The sequence below is a fragment of the Nicotiana sylvestris genome, chromosome 2 (genome assembly GCF_000393655.2).
Source record: "Nicotiana sylvestris chromosome 2, ASM39365v2, whole genome shotgun sequence".
NCBI lineage: Eukaryota > Viridiplantae > Streptophyta > Magnoliopsida > Solanales > Solanaceae > Nicotiana > Nicotiana sylvestris.
The window spans coordinates 50,490,059-50,511,226 of NC_091058.1; the positions used below are offsets into that span (position 1 = coordinate 50,490,059).

General features: G+C 39.6%; 3 protein-coding genes across 3 annotated transcripts; all 3 read right to left on the bottom strand.

The window, feature by feature from the left end:
- Positions 1 to 333: 333 nt before the first annotated feature.
- On the bottom strand, positions 334 to 1,326 carry LOC104225524 (chlorophyll a-b binding protein 21, chloroplastic). The gene has a single exon (XM_009777347.2). The coding sequence runs from the start codon at positions 1,222 to 1,224 to the stop codon at positions 427 to 429; it is 798 nt and encodes a 265-aa protein (XP_009775649.1). The 5' UTR covers positions 1,225 to 1,326; the 3' UTR covers positions 334 to 426.
- A 1,463-nt stretch (positions 1,327 to 2,789) lies between these two features.
- LOC104225525 (chlorophyll a-b binding protein 21, chloroplastic) lies at positions 2,790 to 3,754 on the bottom strand. Its single transcript, XM_070167884.1, has one exon. The coding sequence runs from the start codon at positions 3,675 to 3,677 to the stop codon at positions 2,880 to 2,882; it is 798 nt and encodes a 265-aa protein (XP_070023985.1). The 5' UTR covers positions 3,678 to 3,754; the 3' UTR covers positions 2,790 to 2,879.
- A 6,611-nt stretch (positions 3,755 to 10,365) lies between these two features.
- On the bottom strand, positions 10,366 to 11,324 carry LOC104234490 (chlorophyll a-b binding protein 21, chloroplastic). Its single transcript, XM_009788053.2, has one exon. The coding sequence runs from the start codon at positions 11,257 to 11,259 to the stop codon at positions 10,462 to 10,464; it is 798 nt and encodes a 265-aa protein (XP_009786355.1). The 5' UTR covers positions 11,260 to 11,324; the 3' UTR covers positions 10,366 to 10,461.
- Positions 11,325 to 21,168: the final 9,844 nt, after the last annotated feature.

Sequence of the window (21,168 nt, forward strand, 5' to 3'; positions counted from 1 at the left end):
GTATGTTTCTATTGTGTGTATTATGTCTGTGTGCAGGCGTACAGCTGAAATCTTTTAGTTTATAAGTACTACTTTGCTCGTACTGCTTAAGAAAGAAAATAGACTGTGTACATAATCAACTTGCTATATACCTGCGATTCTGTACAGATTTTAAGGAGAATTAGTTTAAATTCCCTAAGCTTCTCTGGTCTACAAATTTAAGCTTAAGCTTTTAACAGTTTTATAGTTACCACTTAACACATCCCAAATGTTTGTTCGGTCTTTTTTTATCTTTGGTATGCAAATGGTAGTGTCTGAATGACTTTGGAAAAAGAACTCAGAACTACACAATCATTGGTAATAAACAAAAATTCATTCTATTGTCGAGTAACTCAAAACAACTTTACAAGGCCATCAAACAATCAAATTTGAGAATGATTAAGATTTTCATTTTCCGGGGACAAAGTTTGTGGCATAGGACCAGGCGTTGTTGTTAACAGGGTCTGCAAGGTGGTCAGCAAGGTTCTCCAATGGGCCCTTTCCGGTAACAATGGCCTGAACAAAGAATCCGAACATAGAGAACATGGCAAGTCTCCCATTCTTGATCTCCTTTACTTTGAGCTCAGCAAATGCCTCTGGGTCATCAGCAAGCCCCAATGGGTCAAAGCTACCACCAGGGTAGAGTGGGTCGACAACCTCACCAAGAGGTCCACCAGCTACACGGTATCCCTCAACGGCTCCCATCAAGATAACCTGGCAAGCCCATATTGCCAAGATGCTTTGTGCGTGGATCAAGCTTGGGTTGCCCAAATAGTCAAGTCCACCATCGCTGAAGATTTGGGATCCGGCCTTGAACCACACAGCCTCGCCAAACTTAACACCGTTACGGGCCAAGAGCTCGGGGAAGACACATCCAAGAGCACCAAGCATAGCCCATCTGCAGTGGATCACCTCGAGCTCACGGTTCTTGGCAAAGGTTTCTGGATCTGCTGAAAGTCCAGCAGTATCCCACCCATAGTCACCGGGAAATTCACCGGTCAAGTAGCTTGGGGACTCACCGGAGAATGGGCCCAAGTACTTAACACGGTCTGGACCGTACCATGGGCTGCTAGATGCGACGGGTTTGGCGACAGTCTTTCTCATGGACACCCTTCCATTTCCAGTAATTTCTGGGGCAGATGGGGAGAGTTTCACTGCCTGTCCAGCAAAAGAAGGGGAAGAAAGAGCCATTGTAGAAGCTGCCATGGTTTATCAAGAGGAAAGTAAGAGGTTGCTAGTTTAAGATGTCAAAGTTAGTTGTGATGAACTGAAGTTATTCTGGCTTCATTATACATAGAAAGTAAGAGGGAAAGAGTCCTTATCTAGTGATATCTATATCAATGATCTGATTGGGCTTCAAGATTTCATATGGACAGCAGTTCCTGCGCGCTTGGCAATCTGTAAACCATCAATTTTCCAATATTTTTAATAGGGGGCTCAAACCAATGTTGTCCTCGATCCCATGTGTGGCTGCTACAAGGATTGCACTCTATTCCGTGATTTGTTGAGCTTACAATATGATATCTCCTATCATTATCCATTGACCACTTAATTAAAATTCTCTAGATTTTATCTAGCAGCAGGGTAAACGATACCACTGCTATAGCTCATTCAATGTAGGACGATGGTTTACCGTTCTGCTAAACAAAATTGAGGAAAAGCTGAATATTATTGCCTTTATAATTTGTGGGAAATTAATATTGCATGCTTATGATTATTAAATTAGAGAAGATATTCTGCGAAATTTATCCTTTCGTAGTCAAATAAAAGTTTTTTTTTTTCTTAAAGAAAAAAAAGAAGAAGAAAATACAATGAACTAGGTGACTTAGTGGCATAATTTATCTTGATTTATACTTTTCACAATACTACTGAACATAAGCAAGAGTCAATGTCATAGTTATGTAACTTTCAATTTAAATGAAAGTGAAGATACTGGTATTTTGGGGTTTTACAAATGCAAGCAATGCAAGAATGTCATACTCCTTTTCAAAAATAATTTTTGTAACATTGGCACATGCTTGGCTTTTGTTTATCGCATCGTCATGAAGAGGTATGTATACAAAGTTCTTTATATGTTGCACTGTTTGTTTCATGTTTATAAATTGAATGACGGCTTAATTAGTACGTGCATTTGAACTACTACAGGAGCAATGCCGAGACAAGGAAAGAGCTTGCTCAGGAGGACAATGTACATGGATTTAATTAGTTGGGATTCATCAGCATTACAATATGCAGAATTTTACGACGAGGCTGTGTTAAGAGCAAGAACATTTGCTGCAACATACTAAGTTCATCATCCAGACAACTAACCATATTGGTTTTCCCTTATCATAGAAACGTCTATGGTTTTGTAGTGAATTAATATTATGTCCTCTTAATTCCACTTTCACTTCCCAACAGAAAAAATGAGGAATTATGTAATATTATATCATGTTGTTGAACATTCTTAATTTTGTATGTGTGGACTCAAAATTTGTAAATAACTAACTCCATTGGAGGCTGTTCTAAGAGTGTTACAATTTGGGCTATTACTGCTGCATGCCTATATTATTGCTTCTTGAGAACTTATTAAATTCCATAAACTGCTCTGGTCTGCAAATTAAAGTTTAAGCTCTTTAACAGCTTTATAGTTTTTCTAGTTACCACATATATCCCAATTGTTTCTTTTGGTCTTCCTCTGTTCTCTTTTATTTTTATCTTTTTTCTCTTTGGTATAAAAGTTTGATTCATAGCTTTGGAAAATTAAACTCAAAACTAAACAATCCTTGGAATATAAAAAAGAATTCATTCTATTGTCAAGCAACTCACAACAACTTTACAAGACCATCTAATAATCAAATTTTAAGATTGTTTTATGATATTCATTTTCCAGGGACAAAGTTTGTGGCGTAGGACCAGGCGTTGTTGTTAACTGGGTCAGCAAGATGGTCAGCAAGGTTCTCCAATGGACCTTTTCCAGTAACAATGGCCTGAACAAAGAATCCGAACATAGAGAACATGGCAAGCCTGCCATTCTTGATCTCCTTTACTTTGAGCTCAGCGAATGCCTCTGGGTCCTCAGCAAGGCCTAGTGGGTCAAAGCTGCCACCAGGGTAGAGTGGGTCGACAACCTCACCAAGAGGCCCACCAGCAACACGGTAACCCTCAACGGCTCCCATCAAGATAACTTGGCAAGCCCAGATAGCCAAGATGCTTTGTGCGTGGATCAAGCTTGGATTGCCCAAGTAGTCAAGTCCACCCTCGCTAAAGATTTGTGATCCAGCCTTGAACCATACAGCCTCACCAAACTTGACGCCATTACGGGCCAAGAGCTCGGGGAAAACACATCCAAGAGCACCAAGCATAGCCCATCTGCAGTGAATCACCTCGAGTTCACGGTTCTTGGCAAAAGTTTCTGGGTCGGCTGAAAGTCCAGCAGTATCCCACCCATAGTCACCAGGGAATTCACCAGTCAAATAGCTTGGAGACTCACCAGAAAATGGGCCCAAGTACTTAACACGGTCTGGACCGTACCATGGGCTGCTAGATGCGACGGGTTTGGCGACAGTCTTTCTCATAGACACCCTTCCATTTCCAGTGATTTCTGAGGCAGATGGGGAGAGTTTCACTGCTTGTCCAGCGAAAGAAGGGGAAGAAAGAGCCATTGTAGCAGCTGCCATAGTTTATCAAGAGGAAAGTAAGAGATTGCTAGTTTTAAGGTGTCAAAGTTGGTTGTGATGAGCTGAAGTTATTCTAGCTTCACTATATATAGAAAGTAAGAATGAAAGAGTCCTTATCTAGTGATATCTATATCACTGATCTCATTGGGGTTCAAGATTTCATATGGGCAGCAGTTCATGCACATTTGGCAATTGCTAAACCATCAATTTTCCAAGATTTTTACTTGGGGTACCCAACCAAATTTGTCCTCGATCCCATGTGTGGCTGCTACAAGGATTGCACTCTATTCTGTGATTTATTGAACTTACAATACGATATCTCCTATCATTATCCAATAGCCATTTAATTAAATTCTCTAGTTTTTATCTACCAGCAGGGTAAAAGATACCACTGCTATAGCTCATTCAATGTAGGACAATGGTTTATCGCTCTGCTAAACAAAATTGAGGAAAAACTGAATATTACCTTTATAATTTGTGGGAATTGATATTGCATGCTTATGATTGTAAAGCAATGCTATTAAATTAGAGAAGATATTCTCAAAATTTATCCTGTTCTTAAAGAAAAAAAGAAGAAGAAAATGTTGAAATGTCAAAATTTCAGATTCCCACATCGGTGGGTTAGCAATAGTTGGGGGGATTTTCCCCCTATAAAAGAAGGCTTAATGTTTAGGATTTAAACACACCTCTCATTTGCCTTCTCATCTGTTTAAGGCATTTGTATCTTCTCTCTTTAGTATTATTTCACTTGTATTTTTGGAGTGGAATAAAATATTGGTTGTGTCCGAGGAGTAGGCAAAATTAGCCGAACCTCGTAAATTCTGGTGTTCCTTTTATTGTTGCTTTATTGTCTTATTTATTATTTGGTGGCTGTCATAATTTTTGGTATAGTAGTTGTGACTTATTCACACTATATACATTTGGCTTCCGCAACAATTGGTATCAGAGCCAAGGTACTGTCTAAGTATGCTCTGTGGTTGCAGCATAGTCTGATCTTCCACATCAGAAAAGATTTATCTTGGTAACTGAGTCAAGGTTCTGTCTGAGTATGCTCTGTGGTTGCAGCTTAGTCTGATCTTCCACACCAGAAAGGAAATAATCTTGATTTGTGTCGTCAGCTATTAAATAATATTTGTGTCAAAGATGGGAGACAATAAACAAGAAGAATCTACATCAAGTGTCAACAATACGTCATCATTGGCATCTTCGCTTATGACAAGAATTGTGTCAAATGCGAAATTTGCGGTAGAAATATTTGACGGGTCCGGACATTTTGGGATGTGGCAAGGCGAGGTTCTAGATGTCCTTTTTCAACAAGGGCTAGATCTGGCCATTGAAGAAAAGAAACCAGATGTTATTGGAGAAGAAGATTGGAGAATTATCAACCGTGTTGCTTGCGGTACCATTCGATCCTACCTTGCTAGAGAGCAGAAATATCCATACACAAAGGAAACTTCTGCAAGTAAATTATGGAAAGCACTGGAGGATAAATTTTTGAAGAAAAACAGTCAAAATAAATTGTACATGAAGAAGAGACTGTTTCACTTCACCTATGTTCCTGGTACCACGATGAATGAACATATCACCAGTTTCAATAAGTTGGTCACAGATTTGCAAAATATGGATACAACTTATGATGATGGTGACTTGGCCTTGATGTTGTTGGCGTCACTTCCTGATGAGTACGAGCACCTTGAAACTACTCTACTCCATGGAAATGACGAAGTTTCTCTCAGAGAAGTTTGTTCGGCTTTGTACAGCTATGAACAAAGAAAGCGAGAAAAACAGAAGGGCGGAGAAGGAGAAGCACTGTTTGTGAGGGGTCGTCCTCAAAATCAAACGAGGACAAAGAAGGGAAGATCCAAGTCAAGATCCAGACCCAGTAAAGATGAATGTGCCTTTTGTCGAGAAAAAGGGCACTGGAAGAAAGACTGTCCGAAGTTGAAGAATAAGGCCAAACATAACAATGGAAAGGCTATTATGGATTCAAATGTAGCTGATTGTGATGATTCAGACTTCTCATTAGTTACAACAGAGTCATCAACATCATCAGACATATGGTTGATGGACTCGGCTTGTAGCTATCATATGTGTCCCAACAGGGACTGGTTCGTGGAATTTCAAGAAGGAGAATATGGAGTCGTCCACACAGCGGATAACAGCCCTCTTACCTCATATGGCATTGGTTCAATACGATTAAGGAACCATGATGGAATGATCAGAACATTAACAGATGTTCGATATGTACCGGATTTGAAGAAGAATCTCATCTCTGTGGGAACCCTGGAATCAAAAGGGTTCAAAATCATTGCAGAAAATGGAGTGATGAAAGTATGCTCTGGTGCACTAGTGGTAATGAAGGCTAATCGGAAGAATAATAATATGTACCGCTATCATGGCAGTACAGTTATTGGGACAGCGACAGTGACATCCAGTGACGACAAAGAGGCAGAAGCAACCAAGCTATGGCACATGCGCTTGGGACATGCTGGAGGAAAATCCTTGAAAACTCTATCAGATCAAGGATTGTTAAAAGGAGTAAAGGCTTGCAACTTGGAGTTTTGTGAGCATTGTGTTAAAGGGAAACAGACAAGGGTTAAATTTGGTACAGCGATCCATAATACTAAAGGCATTTTGGATTATGTACACTCTGATGTTTGGGGTCCTTCCAAAACACCTTCATTGGGTGGGAAGCACTATTTTGTAACCTTTGTTGATGATTTTTCCCGAAGAGTATGGGTGTATACAATGAAGAGCAAAGATGAAGTGTTGGGAATTTTTCTCAAATGGAAGACGATGGTGGAGAATCAAACAGGCAAGAGGATCAAGTGTATTCGCACAGACAATGGAGGTGAATACAAAAATGATCATTTCAATAAGGTCTGTGAAAATGATGGCATCGTCCGACACTTCACTGTTAGACATACACCACAACAAAATGGAGTGGCAGAACGTATGAACCGGACCTTGCTGGAGAAGGTACGGTGTATGTTGTCCAATGCTGGCTTGGGCAAAGAATTTTGGGCTGAGGCAATTACATATGCATGCCACCTCATTAATCGTCTACCATCTGCTGCTATTGATGGCAAGACACCATTTGAAAAATGGTATGGAAAACCTGCTGTAGATTATAACTCTTTGCACGTGTTTGGCTCAACTGCATATTATCATGTGACGGAGTCAAAATTGGATCCAAGGGCAAAGAAGGCTATTTTTATGGGAATTACTTCTGGAGTCAAAGGATATCGCTTATGGTGTCCTATGACAAAGAAAGTAATATTCAGCAGAGATGTTACCTTTGATGAATCTGCTATGGTAAATAAGGTAACAGAAGACACCAAACAAAATAAAGGTGCTTCTAAGCAGGTGGAGTTTGAGGGAAAATTTATTTTTCCTACACAAGAAGCAGAGGAGGAAACAAATGAAGATTACCCTCTGGAAGGTGAGCCAGTAGAGGAGATTCCAACTCAGGAACCTCAACAACAACTTGAATCAATAGCAACCAGCAGGCCAAAAAGAACAATAACGAAACCTGTTCGTCTCATAGAGACGGTTGCTTGTGCAACCTCAATTGTAGCTGATGATGTTCCTACCACTTATAAAGACGCTGTCCAAAGTTCAGAAGAAGATAAGTGGAGGATTGCCATGAATGATGAAATACAGTCCCTTCATCAGAATCATACATGGAGATTGGCCAATCTCCCGAAGGGAAAGAAAGCAATTGGGTGCAAATGGGTATTTGCAAAGAAAGAAGGATTTCCTAACCAAGTAAATGTTCGCTACAAAGCAAGATTGGTGGCCAAAGGATATGCTCAAAAGGAGGGAATTGATTACAATGAAGTGTTTTCTCCAGTTGTAAAACATTCCTCCATTAGAATTATGTTGGCTTTGGTAGCACAATTGGATTTGGAACTAGTTCAGATGGATGTAAAAATTGCGTTTTTACATGGAAACTTGGAGGAGGAAATCTACATGACTCAGCCAGAAGGATTCAAAGTTGCTGGAAAAGAAAATATGGTGTGCAAACTTGAAAAATCGTTGTACGGATTGAAACAATCTTCTAGACAATGGTACAAGCGATTTGACGAGTTTATGTTGCGGCAAGGGTACAAGAGAAGCAAATACGATCATTGTGTGTATTTGCACAAGCTTAAAGATGGTTCCTTTGTATATCTTCTCCTATATGTTGATGATATGTTGATAGCTTCCAAGAATTCGGAAGAAATTGATAAGTTGAAGATTCAACTGAAGAAGGAGTTCGAGATGAAGGATCTGGGTGAGGCAAAGAAAATTCTTGGCATGGAGATAATTAGAGATAGACGTTCAAAGAAACTCTGTTTATCTCAGAAAGAATATTTGAAGAGAGTACTACAACGTTTTGGCATAGATGACAAGACTAAGCCAGTTAGTACTCCACTTGCTCCCCATTTTAAGCTAAGTACTACTATGTCGCCAATGGATGAAGCTGAACGAGAGTATATGTCAAAGGTACCATACGCAAATGTTGTTGGTAGCTTGATGTATGCAATGGTTTGCACAAGGCCTGACATTTCACAAGCTGTTGGAGTTATTAGCAGATATATGCACAATCCAGGGAAGGAGCATTGGCAAGCTGTGAAGTGGATTCTACGGTATATTCATAATACTGTAGATGTCGGGTTAGTTTTTGAGCAGGAAGACAATCAGTTTGTAGTTGGATATTGTGACTCAGATTTTGCGGGTGATATGGACAAACGAAGATCAACTACTGGTTATGTGTTTACTTTTGCAAAGGCACCAGTTAGTTGGAAGTCTACTTTGCAGTCAACAGTTGCTTTGTCTACAACAGAGGCAGAGTACATGGCTATTACAGATGCTGTGAAAGAGGCAATTTGGCTTCAAGGATTGCTAAAGGAGCTTGGTGTTGAACAAAAAGGTATCACAATTTTTTGTGATAGTCAAAGTGCTATTCAATTAGCGAAGAACCAAGTTTATCATGCAAGGACGAAGCACATTGATGTTCGGTATCATTTCGTACGAGAAATCATAGAAGAAGGTGGAGTCACGGTGAAGAAAATTCATACTACAGAGAATCCTGCTGATATGCTGACAAAGGTGGTGACTGCGGTCAAGTTTCAACATTGTTTGGATTTGATCAACATTGTTGAACACTGAAGATTGAAGATGAAGACACAACCAAAATTTGTTATAGAGAGAAAATTGAAGACGTGGAATTTTTGCCAAGGTGGAGATTTGTTGAAATGTCAAAATTTCAGATTCCCACATCGGTGGGTTAGCAATAGTTGGGGGGATTTTCCCCCTATAAAAGAAGGCTTAATGTTTAGGATTTAAACACACCTCTCATTTGCCTTCTCATCTGTTTAAGGCATTTGTATCTTCTCTCTTTAGTATTATTTCACTTGTATTTTTGGAGTGGAATAAAATATTGGTTGTGTCCGAGGAGTAGGCAAAATTAGCCGAACCTCGTAAATTCTGGTGTTCCTTTTATTGTTGCTTTATTGTCTTATTTATTATTTGGTGGCTGTCATAATTTTTGGTATAGTAGTTGTGACTTATTCACACTATATACATTTGGCTTCCGCAACAGAAAATACTATGAACTAGGTGACTTAGTGGCATAATTTTTCTTGATTTATACTTTTCATAATACTGTTGAACATAAGCAAGAGTTAATGTCATAGTTATGTAACTTTCAATTTAAATGAAAGTGAAGATACTGGTGTTCGGGGGTTTTACAAATGCAGGCAATGCAAGAATAACATACTTCTTTTCAAAACTAATTTTTATGGCATTGGGCCATGCTTGGCTTTTGTTTATCGCATATGTATACAAAGTTTTATATATGTTGTACTGTTAGTTTCATGTTTAGAGATTGAACAACGGCTTAATTAGTACGTGCATTTTAACTACTACATGAGCAATGCCGAGACTAGGAAAGAGTTTGCTCAGAAGGACAATGTACATGGATTCAATTAGTTGGGATTCATTGTGTTAAGAACATTTGCTGCAACATGCTATGTTCAGAGTTCAGAATACTAAACATATTGGTTTTCCCTTAACATAGAAATGTCAATGGTCTTGTAGTGAAGTAATATTCTGTCCCTCTTTCACTTCTCAACAGAAAAATGAGGAATCATGTAATAACATATCATGTTGTTGAACATTATTAAATTTGTATGCGTGGAGTCCAAAATTTGTCCTTTCATCTGTATGATTTTTTTAAGTTCATTATCATGAATTTGTATAACGAAATTCCAAATTTTTTGTGTTTGTTTCAACTTAACTTGTGGTAGTTTTTCCAAATGGATAAATGCCTTTAGTTCTGCAGTAGATGTTTTCTGCATAATTCAGAGCAAACGGTGAGAGACAAGAGAACTAGGTGCCTGCTGAGGAAGCAACATACCGCCTTCTTCATTCAAGAGACGAGACAATAGGTAATTTTTAGAAAATACTTCTTTAGCCTTGGATGTTCAACTTCAACACTAAATTACTCTTGGAACTATATTATTGCTTCTTGAGAACTCATTAAATTCTATAAGCTGCTATGATCTGCAAATTAAAGTTTAAGATTTTTAACAGCTTTATAGTTTTTCTAGTTACCACATATATCCCAATTGTTTCTTTCTTCTTCCTCTGTTCTCTTTTATTTTTATCTTTTTTCTCTTTGGTATGAAAGTTGATTCATAGCTTTGGAAGATTAAAAGAATTCATTCTATTGTCAAGTAACTCACAACAACTTTACAAGACCATCAAATAATCAAATTTTAAGATTGTTTTATGATATTCATTTTCCGGGGACAAAGTTTGTGGCGTAGGCCCAAGCATTGTTGTTAACTGGGTCTGCAAGGTGGTCAGCAAGGTTCTCTAATGGGCCCTTTCCGGTAACAATGGCTTGAACAAAGAATCCGAACATAGAGAACATGGCGAGTCTTCCGTTCTTAATCTCTTTTACCTTGAGCTCGGCGAATGCCTCTGGATCCTCAGCAAGGCCCAGTGGGTCAAAGCTGCCACCAGGGTAGAGTGGGTCGACAACCTCACCAAGAGGCCCACCAGCAACACGGTAACCCTCAACGGCTCCCATCAAGATAACTTGGCAAGCCCAGATGGCCAAGATGCTTTGTGCATGGACCAAGCTTGGGTTGCCCAAGTAGTCAAGTCCACCCTCGCTAAAGATTTGGGATCCAGCCTTGAACCAGACAGCTTCGCCAAACTTGACACCGTTACGAGCCAAGAGCTCAGGGAAGACACATCCAAGAGCACCAAGCATAGCCCATCTGCAGTGGATCACCTCGAGTTCACGGTTCTTGGCAAAGGTTTCTGGATCTGCTGAAAGTCCAGCAGTATCCCACCCATAATCACCAGGGAATTCACTGGTCAAGTAGCTTGGAGACTCACCGGAGAATGGGCCCAAGTACTTAACACGGTCTGGGCCATACCATGGGCTGCTAGAAGAGACGGGTTTGGCGGCAGTCTTTCTCATGGACACCCTTCCATTTCCAGTGATTTCTGAGGCAGATGGGGAGAGTTTCACTGCCTGTCCAGCAAAAGAAGGGGAAGAAAGAGCCATTGTAGCAGCTGCCATGGTTTATCAAGAAAAAAGCTAGTAGTTGCTGGTTTGAGATGTCAAAGTTGGTTGTGAGGAGCTGAAGTTATTCGGGCTTCACTATATAAAGGAAGTAAGAGGGAAAGAGTCTTTATCTAGTGATATCTATATCTATGATCTCATTGGATCTCAAGATTACTCTCACGCACACTTGGCAATCTCAAATTCATCAATATTTCAAGATTCTTACTTGGGGGGGGGGGGGGAACCATACCATGTGTGGCTACAAACATTGCAGTACTCCGTCTTGTGAGTTATTGAGCTTACGGTAAGATATCTTCTACCTTTCTCCATAATTGGGCAATTGTTTATATATTTCTCTTCCGGCAGTGTAAGAGACACCACAACTATTAATCATTCAATATATGTATACTTTTCATGCATTTATTCTTCCTGGTTTAAGGTTTTGCAAAATAAATTCCCATGATGCTTATGATTGTAAAGCAATGAGAATTAAGTAAGCAGATGATAAGTATTGCCTTTCAATTTTACAAACCTAAAGTGTCACGACCTCTGTAATTTAGCCAAAAAAAGAAAGAAGATGAGCTCACCTAAAGGACAATTGAGAAGAATTGCCCTTGAACAGCTTGAGTTCTGGAAAACAAAGATGAGAAAGAGACGAGAGAAGAGAGAGATTTTATTCCAAAATTATCTGATAATCCCTACAAAATGAGAAAATATCCCCTATATAGAAGAGGTGGGAAAGTTAGTTATAACTAACTTTTGGATCCCTTCAGCTACTTATTCCTGCGCGCGTGCTAGTCACGTGAATTGTAACTAACCTAACAACCAACAGCTAATACAACTAAATTGGATTAACGACTAACAACCATTACAATGAATTGAGCTGAATTGGAAAGAGGTTTCTTTAGAATCGTAACAATACTCCCCTCTTCAAATAATCCTTGTCCTCAAGGATTGAAATGAGGAAATCGATGATTGAGGTCGTAGTATGCTTCCCATGTGCTATTCTCAGGTGCTGCGTTAAACCACTTGGATAGAACTTGGGAAATAGCTCTCCCATTCCTCTGAATCATCCGTCGATCAAGTATGGCCTCAGGTTCTAGCAGAACATGACCATACTCTGAGAGTACTACAGGTAAAGTGACCACTACAAAAAAAATTGAAATTAGCTACGAGTGTCGTCGCTAATCTGTCGCAAAATCGCCCGTAGCTAGTAGAATTTTTGATAATCTGTCGTTAATCCGTCGCTAAATGAGATTAGCGACAAATTTTTCTTTTTAGCTACAGAATTTGTCTGTCGCTAAAACCAGATTTTTTAGTAGTGGACTGTGGCTGAGTGAGATCTTATCTTCTTCTTCAGCTGAGAAATGTGCAAAGTAGGATGGATCTTGGTACCAGCAGGGAGGTCCAAGGTGTAAGCTACAGATCCCATTCTAGAAAGAATTCTGAAAGGTCCAAAATATTTGGAGGAGAGCTTTTGAAACCCATGTTGTTTAAGAGATAGTTGTCTGTAGGGCTGTAGTTTGACATAGACCCAATCACCAATGGCATATGTCCTGTCAGTCCCGTGTTTATCAGGTTGAACCTTCATTCTATTTTGAGCTTTCTCCAATTGAAACTTTAACAATCGTATAGTGGCTTCTCTAGCTTGAAGACTTTTGTCGACCACATCCAGCTGAGAATCAAAACTCATGTAAGGGAGCATGTGAGGGGGTTTCTGGCCATAAACTGCCTCATATGGAGTCATGTTTATGCTGGAATGATAAGTGGTGTTGTCCACCACTCAGCTAAAGGTAACCATTGGGGCCAAGACTTGGGCTTCTCAAATGTCATGCATCTAAAGTAGCATTCCAAGCATGTGTTAACAACCTCAGTTTGACCATCTGTCTGAGGGTGGTAAGCGGTGGAAGATAGCAGTGACATCTTCTGCAATCGGAATAACTCTTTCCAAAATTTGCTTGTAAAGACGGCATCTCTGTCAGTACTATGGACTTAGGCATTCCATGTAGTTTGAACACCTGATCCATGAACAACTGAGCCACATCCAAGGCAGTATAAGGGTGTTTAAGGGGCATGAAATGAGCGTCCTTGCTCAATCTATCAACCACCACAAAGATCACCTCCTTACTAGCATCTTTAGGTAGACCCTCAATAAAATCCATTGAGATGTCTTGCCACACCTTATCATGTATGGGAAGAGGCTGAAGGAGACCAGGATAGGCTGCATTGTCACTTTTGCATTTTTGACATACATCACAGGCTCTTATATAAGCATAGACATCCTGTTTCATCTTCTTCCAGTAAAAATCTTGTTTGAGCATTTTCAAGGTTGTTGTGATGCCAGAGTGGCCACCAATAGAACTATCATGGTAAAAGGAGATAAGTTGGTTTCTGATTGTAGCATCAGCTCCTACCATCAATCTGTTCTTCCTGCTTAGGACCCCATTATGGAATCTGTAATAAGGTTTGCTAGCATGTCCATCTTGAATGGATTGGATAATGTGTTGAAGTGCAGGATCTTGCCTCCATGATGCTTTAACTGTGTCTAAAAGATCTGAGTTGACACCTGAGATGCTGTAGAGTTGGATGGACTCTTCTTTTCTGGATAGAGCATTAGCCACAATGTTCTCCTTGCCCTTCTTGTAAGCTATAGAATAATCATAGCCAAGTAGTTTGACTAGCCATTTCTATTGACTGGGAGTGGTAATTCTTTGCTCCAATAAGTATTTGAAATTGTGGTGGTCAGTTTTGATGATGAAAGGTCTCCCAAGCAGGTAAGGCCTCCACTTTTGCATAGCAGAAACCAACGCCAATAGTTCCCTTTCATAGACAGACAATGCTTTATTCTTGTCTGATAACCCCTTGCTGAAGAAAGCAATTGACTTGTTGTCTTGTGCCAAAACAGCTCCAATTCCTCCACCTAAAGCATCAGTTTCCACTGTGAATTCTTTTGAAAATTCTGGAAGAGCTAACACAGGAGCTGAAGTGATAGCTAGTTTCAGATCTTGGAATGCAGCAGTTGCTGCAGGGTTCCGCTGGAAGTTACCCTTTTGAGCAGATCATTGAGGGGCCTTGCAATGATGCCATATCCCTTGATGAACCTCCTATAGTAGCCTGTTAATCCTAGGAATCCTCTTAGCCCTTTAATGGTGGTAGGTAGTGGCCAATCTAACACCCCTTGAACCTTCTGTTGATCCATAGCTACACCTTGCTCAGAAATGATGTGACCTAAGTAGTCAATCTGTGTGACCCCAAAGGCACATTTACTTTGTTTAATGTACAAAGTATAGGATCTAAGGACCTTGAAAGCTTCCTCCAAATGCAACAAATGATCCTCCCAACTCTGACTATATATCAAGATGTCATCAAAAATGACTAGGATAAATTTTCTGAGATAGTCATGAAAGATCTGGTTCATTATGCTTTGAAAAGTAGAGGGAGCATTTGTTAATCCAAAAGGCATAACCAAGAATTCGTAATGACCATGATGAGCTCTAAATGTAGTCTTAGGAATGTCTGGCTCAAACATCCCAATTTGATGGTAACCTGACCTTAAATCCAGCGTAGAGAAATATTTGGCACCATGCAGTTCATCCAGCAATTCTTCAATCACAGGGATGGGGAATTTATCCTTTACTGTGCAATTGTTTAGCTCCCTGTAATCCACACATAAATGCCATGACCCATCCTTCTTCTTTACCATCACAATAGGATATGAATAGGGGCTGGTGTTGGGCCTGACAACACCAAAAGCTAGCATTTCATTCATCATCTTCTCAATCTCATTTTTATGAATATTAGGATATTTGTAGGCCTGATGTTGATGGGGGAAACCCCTTCTTTCAAGGTAATCTTGTGGTCATGTGATCTAGAGGGAGGTAGTTGTGTTGGTTCCTCAAACAAATCATTGTACCTTTGCAATATAACTTGCAGATCCCAGCTCATACTTGGTTTCTTTGGCAAGCCTTCCAATGTAAAGAAGCTGACTTCCACCCCTTGTTGCTGGCTCTCCAAGAATAACCCCACAGATATCATACACAATTCTGCAGGCTTGGCTAGTAGTTTGTCCATGCTGGCTTGTTGAACCATCTTAGTTGCAGGAGGCTGGATCCCTCTCAATGACACTTTATGTCCCATGATGCTGAATTCCATTCGAAGTTTCTTGAAATTCCACATAATGTCACCCGGTGCGATCAACCACTGAATTCCCAAAACCATACTACACCCTCCTATTGGTAGCACTAGCATATCAGAATCAAAAGAAACACCCTGCATTTTCCAAACCAACTTCTTACAGATATAGTTGTTTTGCACCTTCTTTCCATCAGCAACAAATACATCAAAAGGAGATATAGCTGTCAAGACACATCCCAACTTTTTGGCAGTGTTAAGATCCAAGAAATTGTGGGTGCTCCCAGTATCAATTAGAACCTGCACAGCCTTGCCCTTAACTGATACAGTTATCTCATAGTTCTGAAGTCATGTAGTCCATTCATGGCATGGACTGAGACATGAGGTAAAATGGACCACTCGGCGTCAGTCTCCATCCCCTGGCCTATCATTGTTAACAACTCTGCTGAATCTAACATCACTTCCTCTTCCAGCTCCACTTCTTCTATTCCCTCTTCCACCTCCATAGAGAACAACTGCCTCCTGTTCTTACATATATGCCCAAATTATACTTGTCATCACAATTGTAACATAGCCCTTTGCTCCTTCTCTCCTCCATTTCAGCAGGAGTCAATCTCTTGGCATTTATGTAGGTAGGTTTTAGGGATGGGGTATGGGTATTGGATCTCCTACTGGAAGGTTGGTTGAATTTGGTAGGGGCATAATGTTGAGAAAACTGAGAGTTAGAAAGGGGTTGTTGGGTGTTTTTGGTGGAATAGGATGGGATTATGGTGGTCATAAAAACTTGCTTCTTCACTATTAATGTTTGTTCCTGAATTTTAGCTAGACTAATTGCCTTAGATAAAGTTCTAGGTGCTAACATTTTAACGGGCAACCCGATTTCTGGTTTCAACCCTCTAATAAAGCAGCTAACAACATATTCTTCTGATAATTCCACCCTAGTCAGTAGTTCATCAAACAAATCAACATAGTCTTGTACTGAACTTACCTGCCTTAGATCCTTGAGATCTCCCATGGATCATCAAAAAGCTCAGATCCAAATCTGGCGTATAAGCAAGCTACGTACTCACCCCAACGAGGCCAATCTCTAGTCACCATGTGCTTCATGTAAGATTGGTGCCATTGTCGTGCCCTGCCCTCCAGCTTGCACGAAACTACTCTCACCTTAGAATCCTCAAGTATTTCCTCATATGCAAAGATCTGCTCACATTTGTACAACCAATCCTTCAACCCTACGCCATCAAAAACAGGAAATTCAGCGTGGTACTCGCGATTGGAAGGTTGATGGCCTCTGGGACGATGGCCTACCACTTCTGGCCTTTCGTTTTCCACAGGTATCTCATGGTTTTGAACTCCAGTTGTAGCCAAATTCCCCACCAGCAACTGCCTAATTTCATCCATAGCCTGAGCTACTCGATTGTCACAGATTTCTATAGTTCTGACACAGAGGATGTAATTGCTTCTATCGATCCTTTGAGACTATCGACTTCCTTCCTCAACTCGTGCATTCGAGTGTTGTGATCGCCCATATTCACAGATCCAAGGAGCGAGTGCTCTAATACCAACCTCTGTAGTTTAGCTAGAAAAAGAAAGAAGATGAGCTCACCTAAAGGACAATTGAGAAGAATTGTCCTTGAACAGCTTGCTCAAGCAGAACTCAACAGAGTTCTGGAAAACAGAGATGAGAAAGAGACGAGAGAAGAGAGAGATTTTATTCCAAAATTTTCTGATAATCCCTACAAAATGAGAAAATATCCCCTATATAGAAGAGGTGGGAAAGTTAGTTATAACTAACTTTTGGATCCCTTCAGCTACTTATTCCTGCGTGCGTGCTAGTCACGTGAATTATAACTAACCTAACAACCAACAGCTAATACAACTAAATTGGATTAACGACTAACCGCCATTACAATGAATTGAGCTGAATTGAAAAGAGGTTTCTACATAAAGTCAACAAATGCAGGCGATTATGCAAGAATATCATTTTCCTTTCTAAAATATTTTCAAAATAGGTGTATCTCACTTGGATTTTTTGGTTAATCCATCTCATAGTTGCCAAAACATATTCTCCACCATCCATACAAGTGGTCCTCCGCCTGGGCACACAGAAACATGTGAACTACAACGGTGCTATGGTTTACTCTATATTCAGGCCATGTACATATTTCACAAATCCACATATCATACGTGTCGACTCCCGTTTGAAAAATTTAAAATTGTGCTAGATTTTTCAGAGCATAAGATATCCTCAACAAAAAAAATAGAGTTGTGGTTAGTGATATTGGAGTTTAACAAATGGGCATGAAATGCCAATACATAATATTGGTAAAAATAGTACGGGCTAGCTAGTTTTTGGACTGGTCATTCAAAAATAGCTAACGTTTGCAAAATCATTGAAAAATAGCTATTTTGCTACAACACGGAAAGTTCCAGCATAATATACCGGAGATCGGTGCATCTGTGTAGAACTTCCAGCATATTATGCTGGAACTCCAACACACGGAAAGTTCCATCATAATGCACCGGAGATTGGAGCACTTGTATATGAACTTCCAACATATTATGCTGAACCGGTATATTATACTGGAACTCCAGTATATTATGCTGGAGTTCCAGTATACTTATACTGGAATTCCAGTATATTATGCTGGAGTATTTTCCGAATTTTGAACAGTGTTTTCGTTCAGATTTATCTTTACATGAAAAGTGACTAAATTTCGATTACTTTTGAAACTATGGCTATTTTTGATTGACCACTTGTAAATCTTGCAATTTTTGAATTTCTCCCATAAAATTGTGATCCACCTAGGGCCGGTATTGTCAACATATTTATTCTATATTTTTGGTTACATGTGGAAATACCACTATAAAAATTTCATATTCATAGTCAAATGTTTGGCAGTGAAGATCTCCCTTTCTCTATCCTCCTTATTCACAATTTTAGGAAGAATTTTTCTACCCAATAATATAGTACCATTTTTCATATCAAAGTTAAACTGTTGGATCATAAGAAAAAGAGTAAAATAACAACGTCCCTTACATTCGAAGGGTGGTAACTTTAAGAGTACGAAAGTTAATTTTGTCAACGGCGAAGCAAAAGGGCAAAGAGTGCGTATTGTGTCAATTTTAGAGAGAAGTTCCCCCTTCTTTCTAAAAACTTGAGACTACCTCTACCAACTCAACCGTCTCAGCTAATCTAGATGGACACAGATTCAGAAATGATCCTTATTGCCCCCAAACCATCCGACATTAACATTGATGATAGTACCAAGAACTCTAGACATTAACAAGCCACATTTAAAGACAAGTTAATTAAGGGAACTGAAGAGGCGGATATCATTTTTGAATCCACCGGCCCCCTACCCAATGGTGCTTACTCCTCATCAAGATATTCGGAAGTTAATACAACTGAGAAAGGAAAAATTATCCTCTCACAAGAGGATAAGGAACGCATGTACATGCCTTGAAAATATTCCATAATCCTCAAGTTACAAGGCAAACGAATTCTCCATCAAACCCTTAAAAAAAAGGTCCAAGATCTATGGAAAGTAAATGAAAACTTTCCTCTAATTGATTTGGGAGCAGACTACTATATTGTTAAATTTCAAAAATAAGATAGCATGAATCAAGTTCTACAAAATAGACCATGGTTCATCTTTGGTCACTTCTTATCTTGCCAAAGGTGGGAACCGAATTTTGTAGCGTCCAATGCTAAATAAATATGCACAGTTGTATGGGTCCGGCTACCTAATTTGCCTATTGAATTCTACGATGGGATTATTCTCCAAAAAATTGGTAACTCAATTGGGAAGCTCTTAAAAGTTGATGTTTGTACTTCCTCCACCTTGAGAGGTAGATATGCTAGGCTTTGTGTAGAATTGCCAATGAACAAACCAGTGGCAAAATTCACACTTATAGAAGAACACAAACAAATTATTGAATATGAAGGAGACAAGATACTATGTAAGAACTGCGGTTCAATAGGTCATACAGTTGGCCAATATTCTATGATATTAAAATCACTATCCCAGATGGAGAACATTAAAGAAAGATCTGACCAAATGCAAGGCACACAAAGTTCCATTACATCAAGCAATGGGGACGTCTGGCATACTATTTCTTTTCAGAAACCAAGAAGGTCAGTTAGGAAAATTCCAGATGCAGGGATGGAAACTTCTACAGAGGAAGGTATTAATGTTAAATTATTTAATGCTTCAACTGGTAAGTATATCAACACCCAAAAATTTAAATTTTTCAATAAACACTCCAATACCTTGTCTTTAAATAAGGATGTTAACTTCCCTACTCATATGGCTTATTCCACCAAAGTCATGATAAACGAGAATAAAGATGGGTTCAAGCTGGAAAACAGCTTCTCAAAGTTGTGCAATGAGCACATGGTTTTGGATGTCTCCTAAAAATAACAATTTATTATTCAATAAACATAACAAGCAGCAGTCCACATGTATGCTCGACACTACTAAGTGTGCTACTAGTAATAATACTTCTACTAATCTCATTACTCTAGTCCCTAATATATCTTCTAGTAACCACCAACCAAGTCATCTTGCTAATGACCCCAACAATATTAATTACATTACTTCTAATGAGTTCACCACTAAAAATAAAAAGTTTGCTATTTCCTACCAACACTTGTCCACTGAAACATCTCCAAATGAACAAATGGACAAAGATACATGACAAGTGGCTGAACAGTGCCATGCAAAATCCACTCCAAAATCTTCTTCTAATACTCCTACGCAAACCAATTCAGAATCATGCATGTAGAGACAATTATAACCTACCCTTCTACCCCCTCCAATTTAAGTGAAGACAAAGATCCCAAACATGCCAAGGCTTCTATTGAACAACAGAAGGAGATACAGGCTTATACAACTTCTTCGTCCACCAAGGCCACTGAACATGGCAATCCTTCCACCACTACCAAACCAACTCCCAAACAACCCAATAATCTATGTCCAACCACTATTAATCCAAGACCATCACCCACTATCTTGGATAGAGATAGGTCTAATGGGAAGAGGTTTGATGTTTAATGCCACCATCAATGGACAAGAGAGTGTGATATTAGTTCAAAACCCACGTTACTTAGCCCAACTAGTGTTAGAGGGCCTTCACCTGGCCATGAACAATTACATGAACCATGTCTGGGTGAACAACATCTTACAACCTTTAACTCCAGCAATGAATCCAAATCTAGTCCAAGAAATGAGAGCTCAATGGAACCTATCCCCTCACTTCAATCCTGTCCCCATCCCATCCCAGAACTTAGGCCTAGATCTATCCTTCTTTCCCCCGGAAGCTCTAACAGCTATGAACCCAATCTTAATGCAGTGGGATATACCACAACCTCACCCATACCCACAGAACCCCAACATGCAAGTCCCTATGGAAAATATTAATCTCAAACCCCCAGTAGCTCCAAACGTAGACAACCACATGGAAGAGAAAATGATAGATCCAATAGATTTGATAGGGGAATCAGTGGTGGAATTGGGAAACCTAAGCGAGGTAAAGGTTTTCTTGTTCAAAGAAAACCAAGAGAAGAAACATATCCTCTCTTGCCCACGGAATCTTTTCAAGTGTTCAATGGACATTCGTCCACTACATGATCCAACAGTGGGGAACAGGGCAATGATCCTTGTACCAACGCTGAGGGGGAACTCGAACCCTACCAGGGGAATACTGGAGAATGGTCACAACCCAATCCCAAATGTTGACATGTTTACTCCTACTAATTTTATAATATGGAATATTAGGGGAGGAAATAAT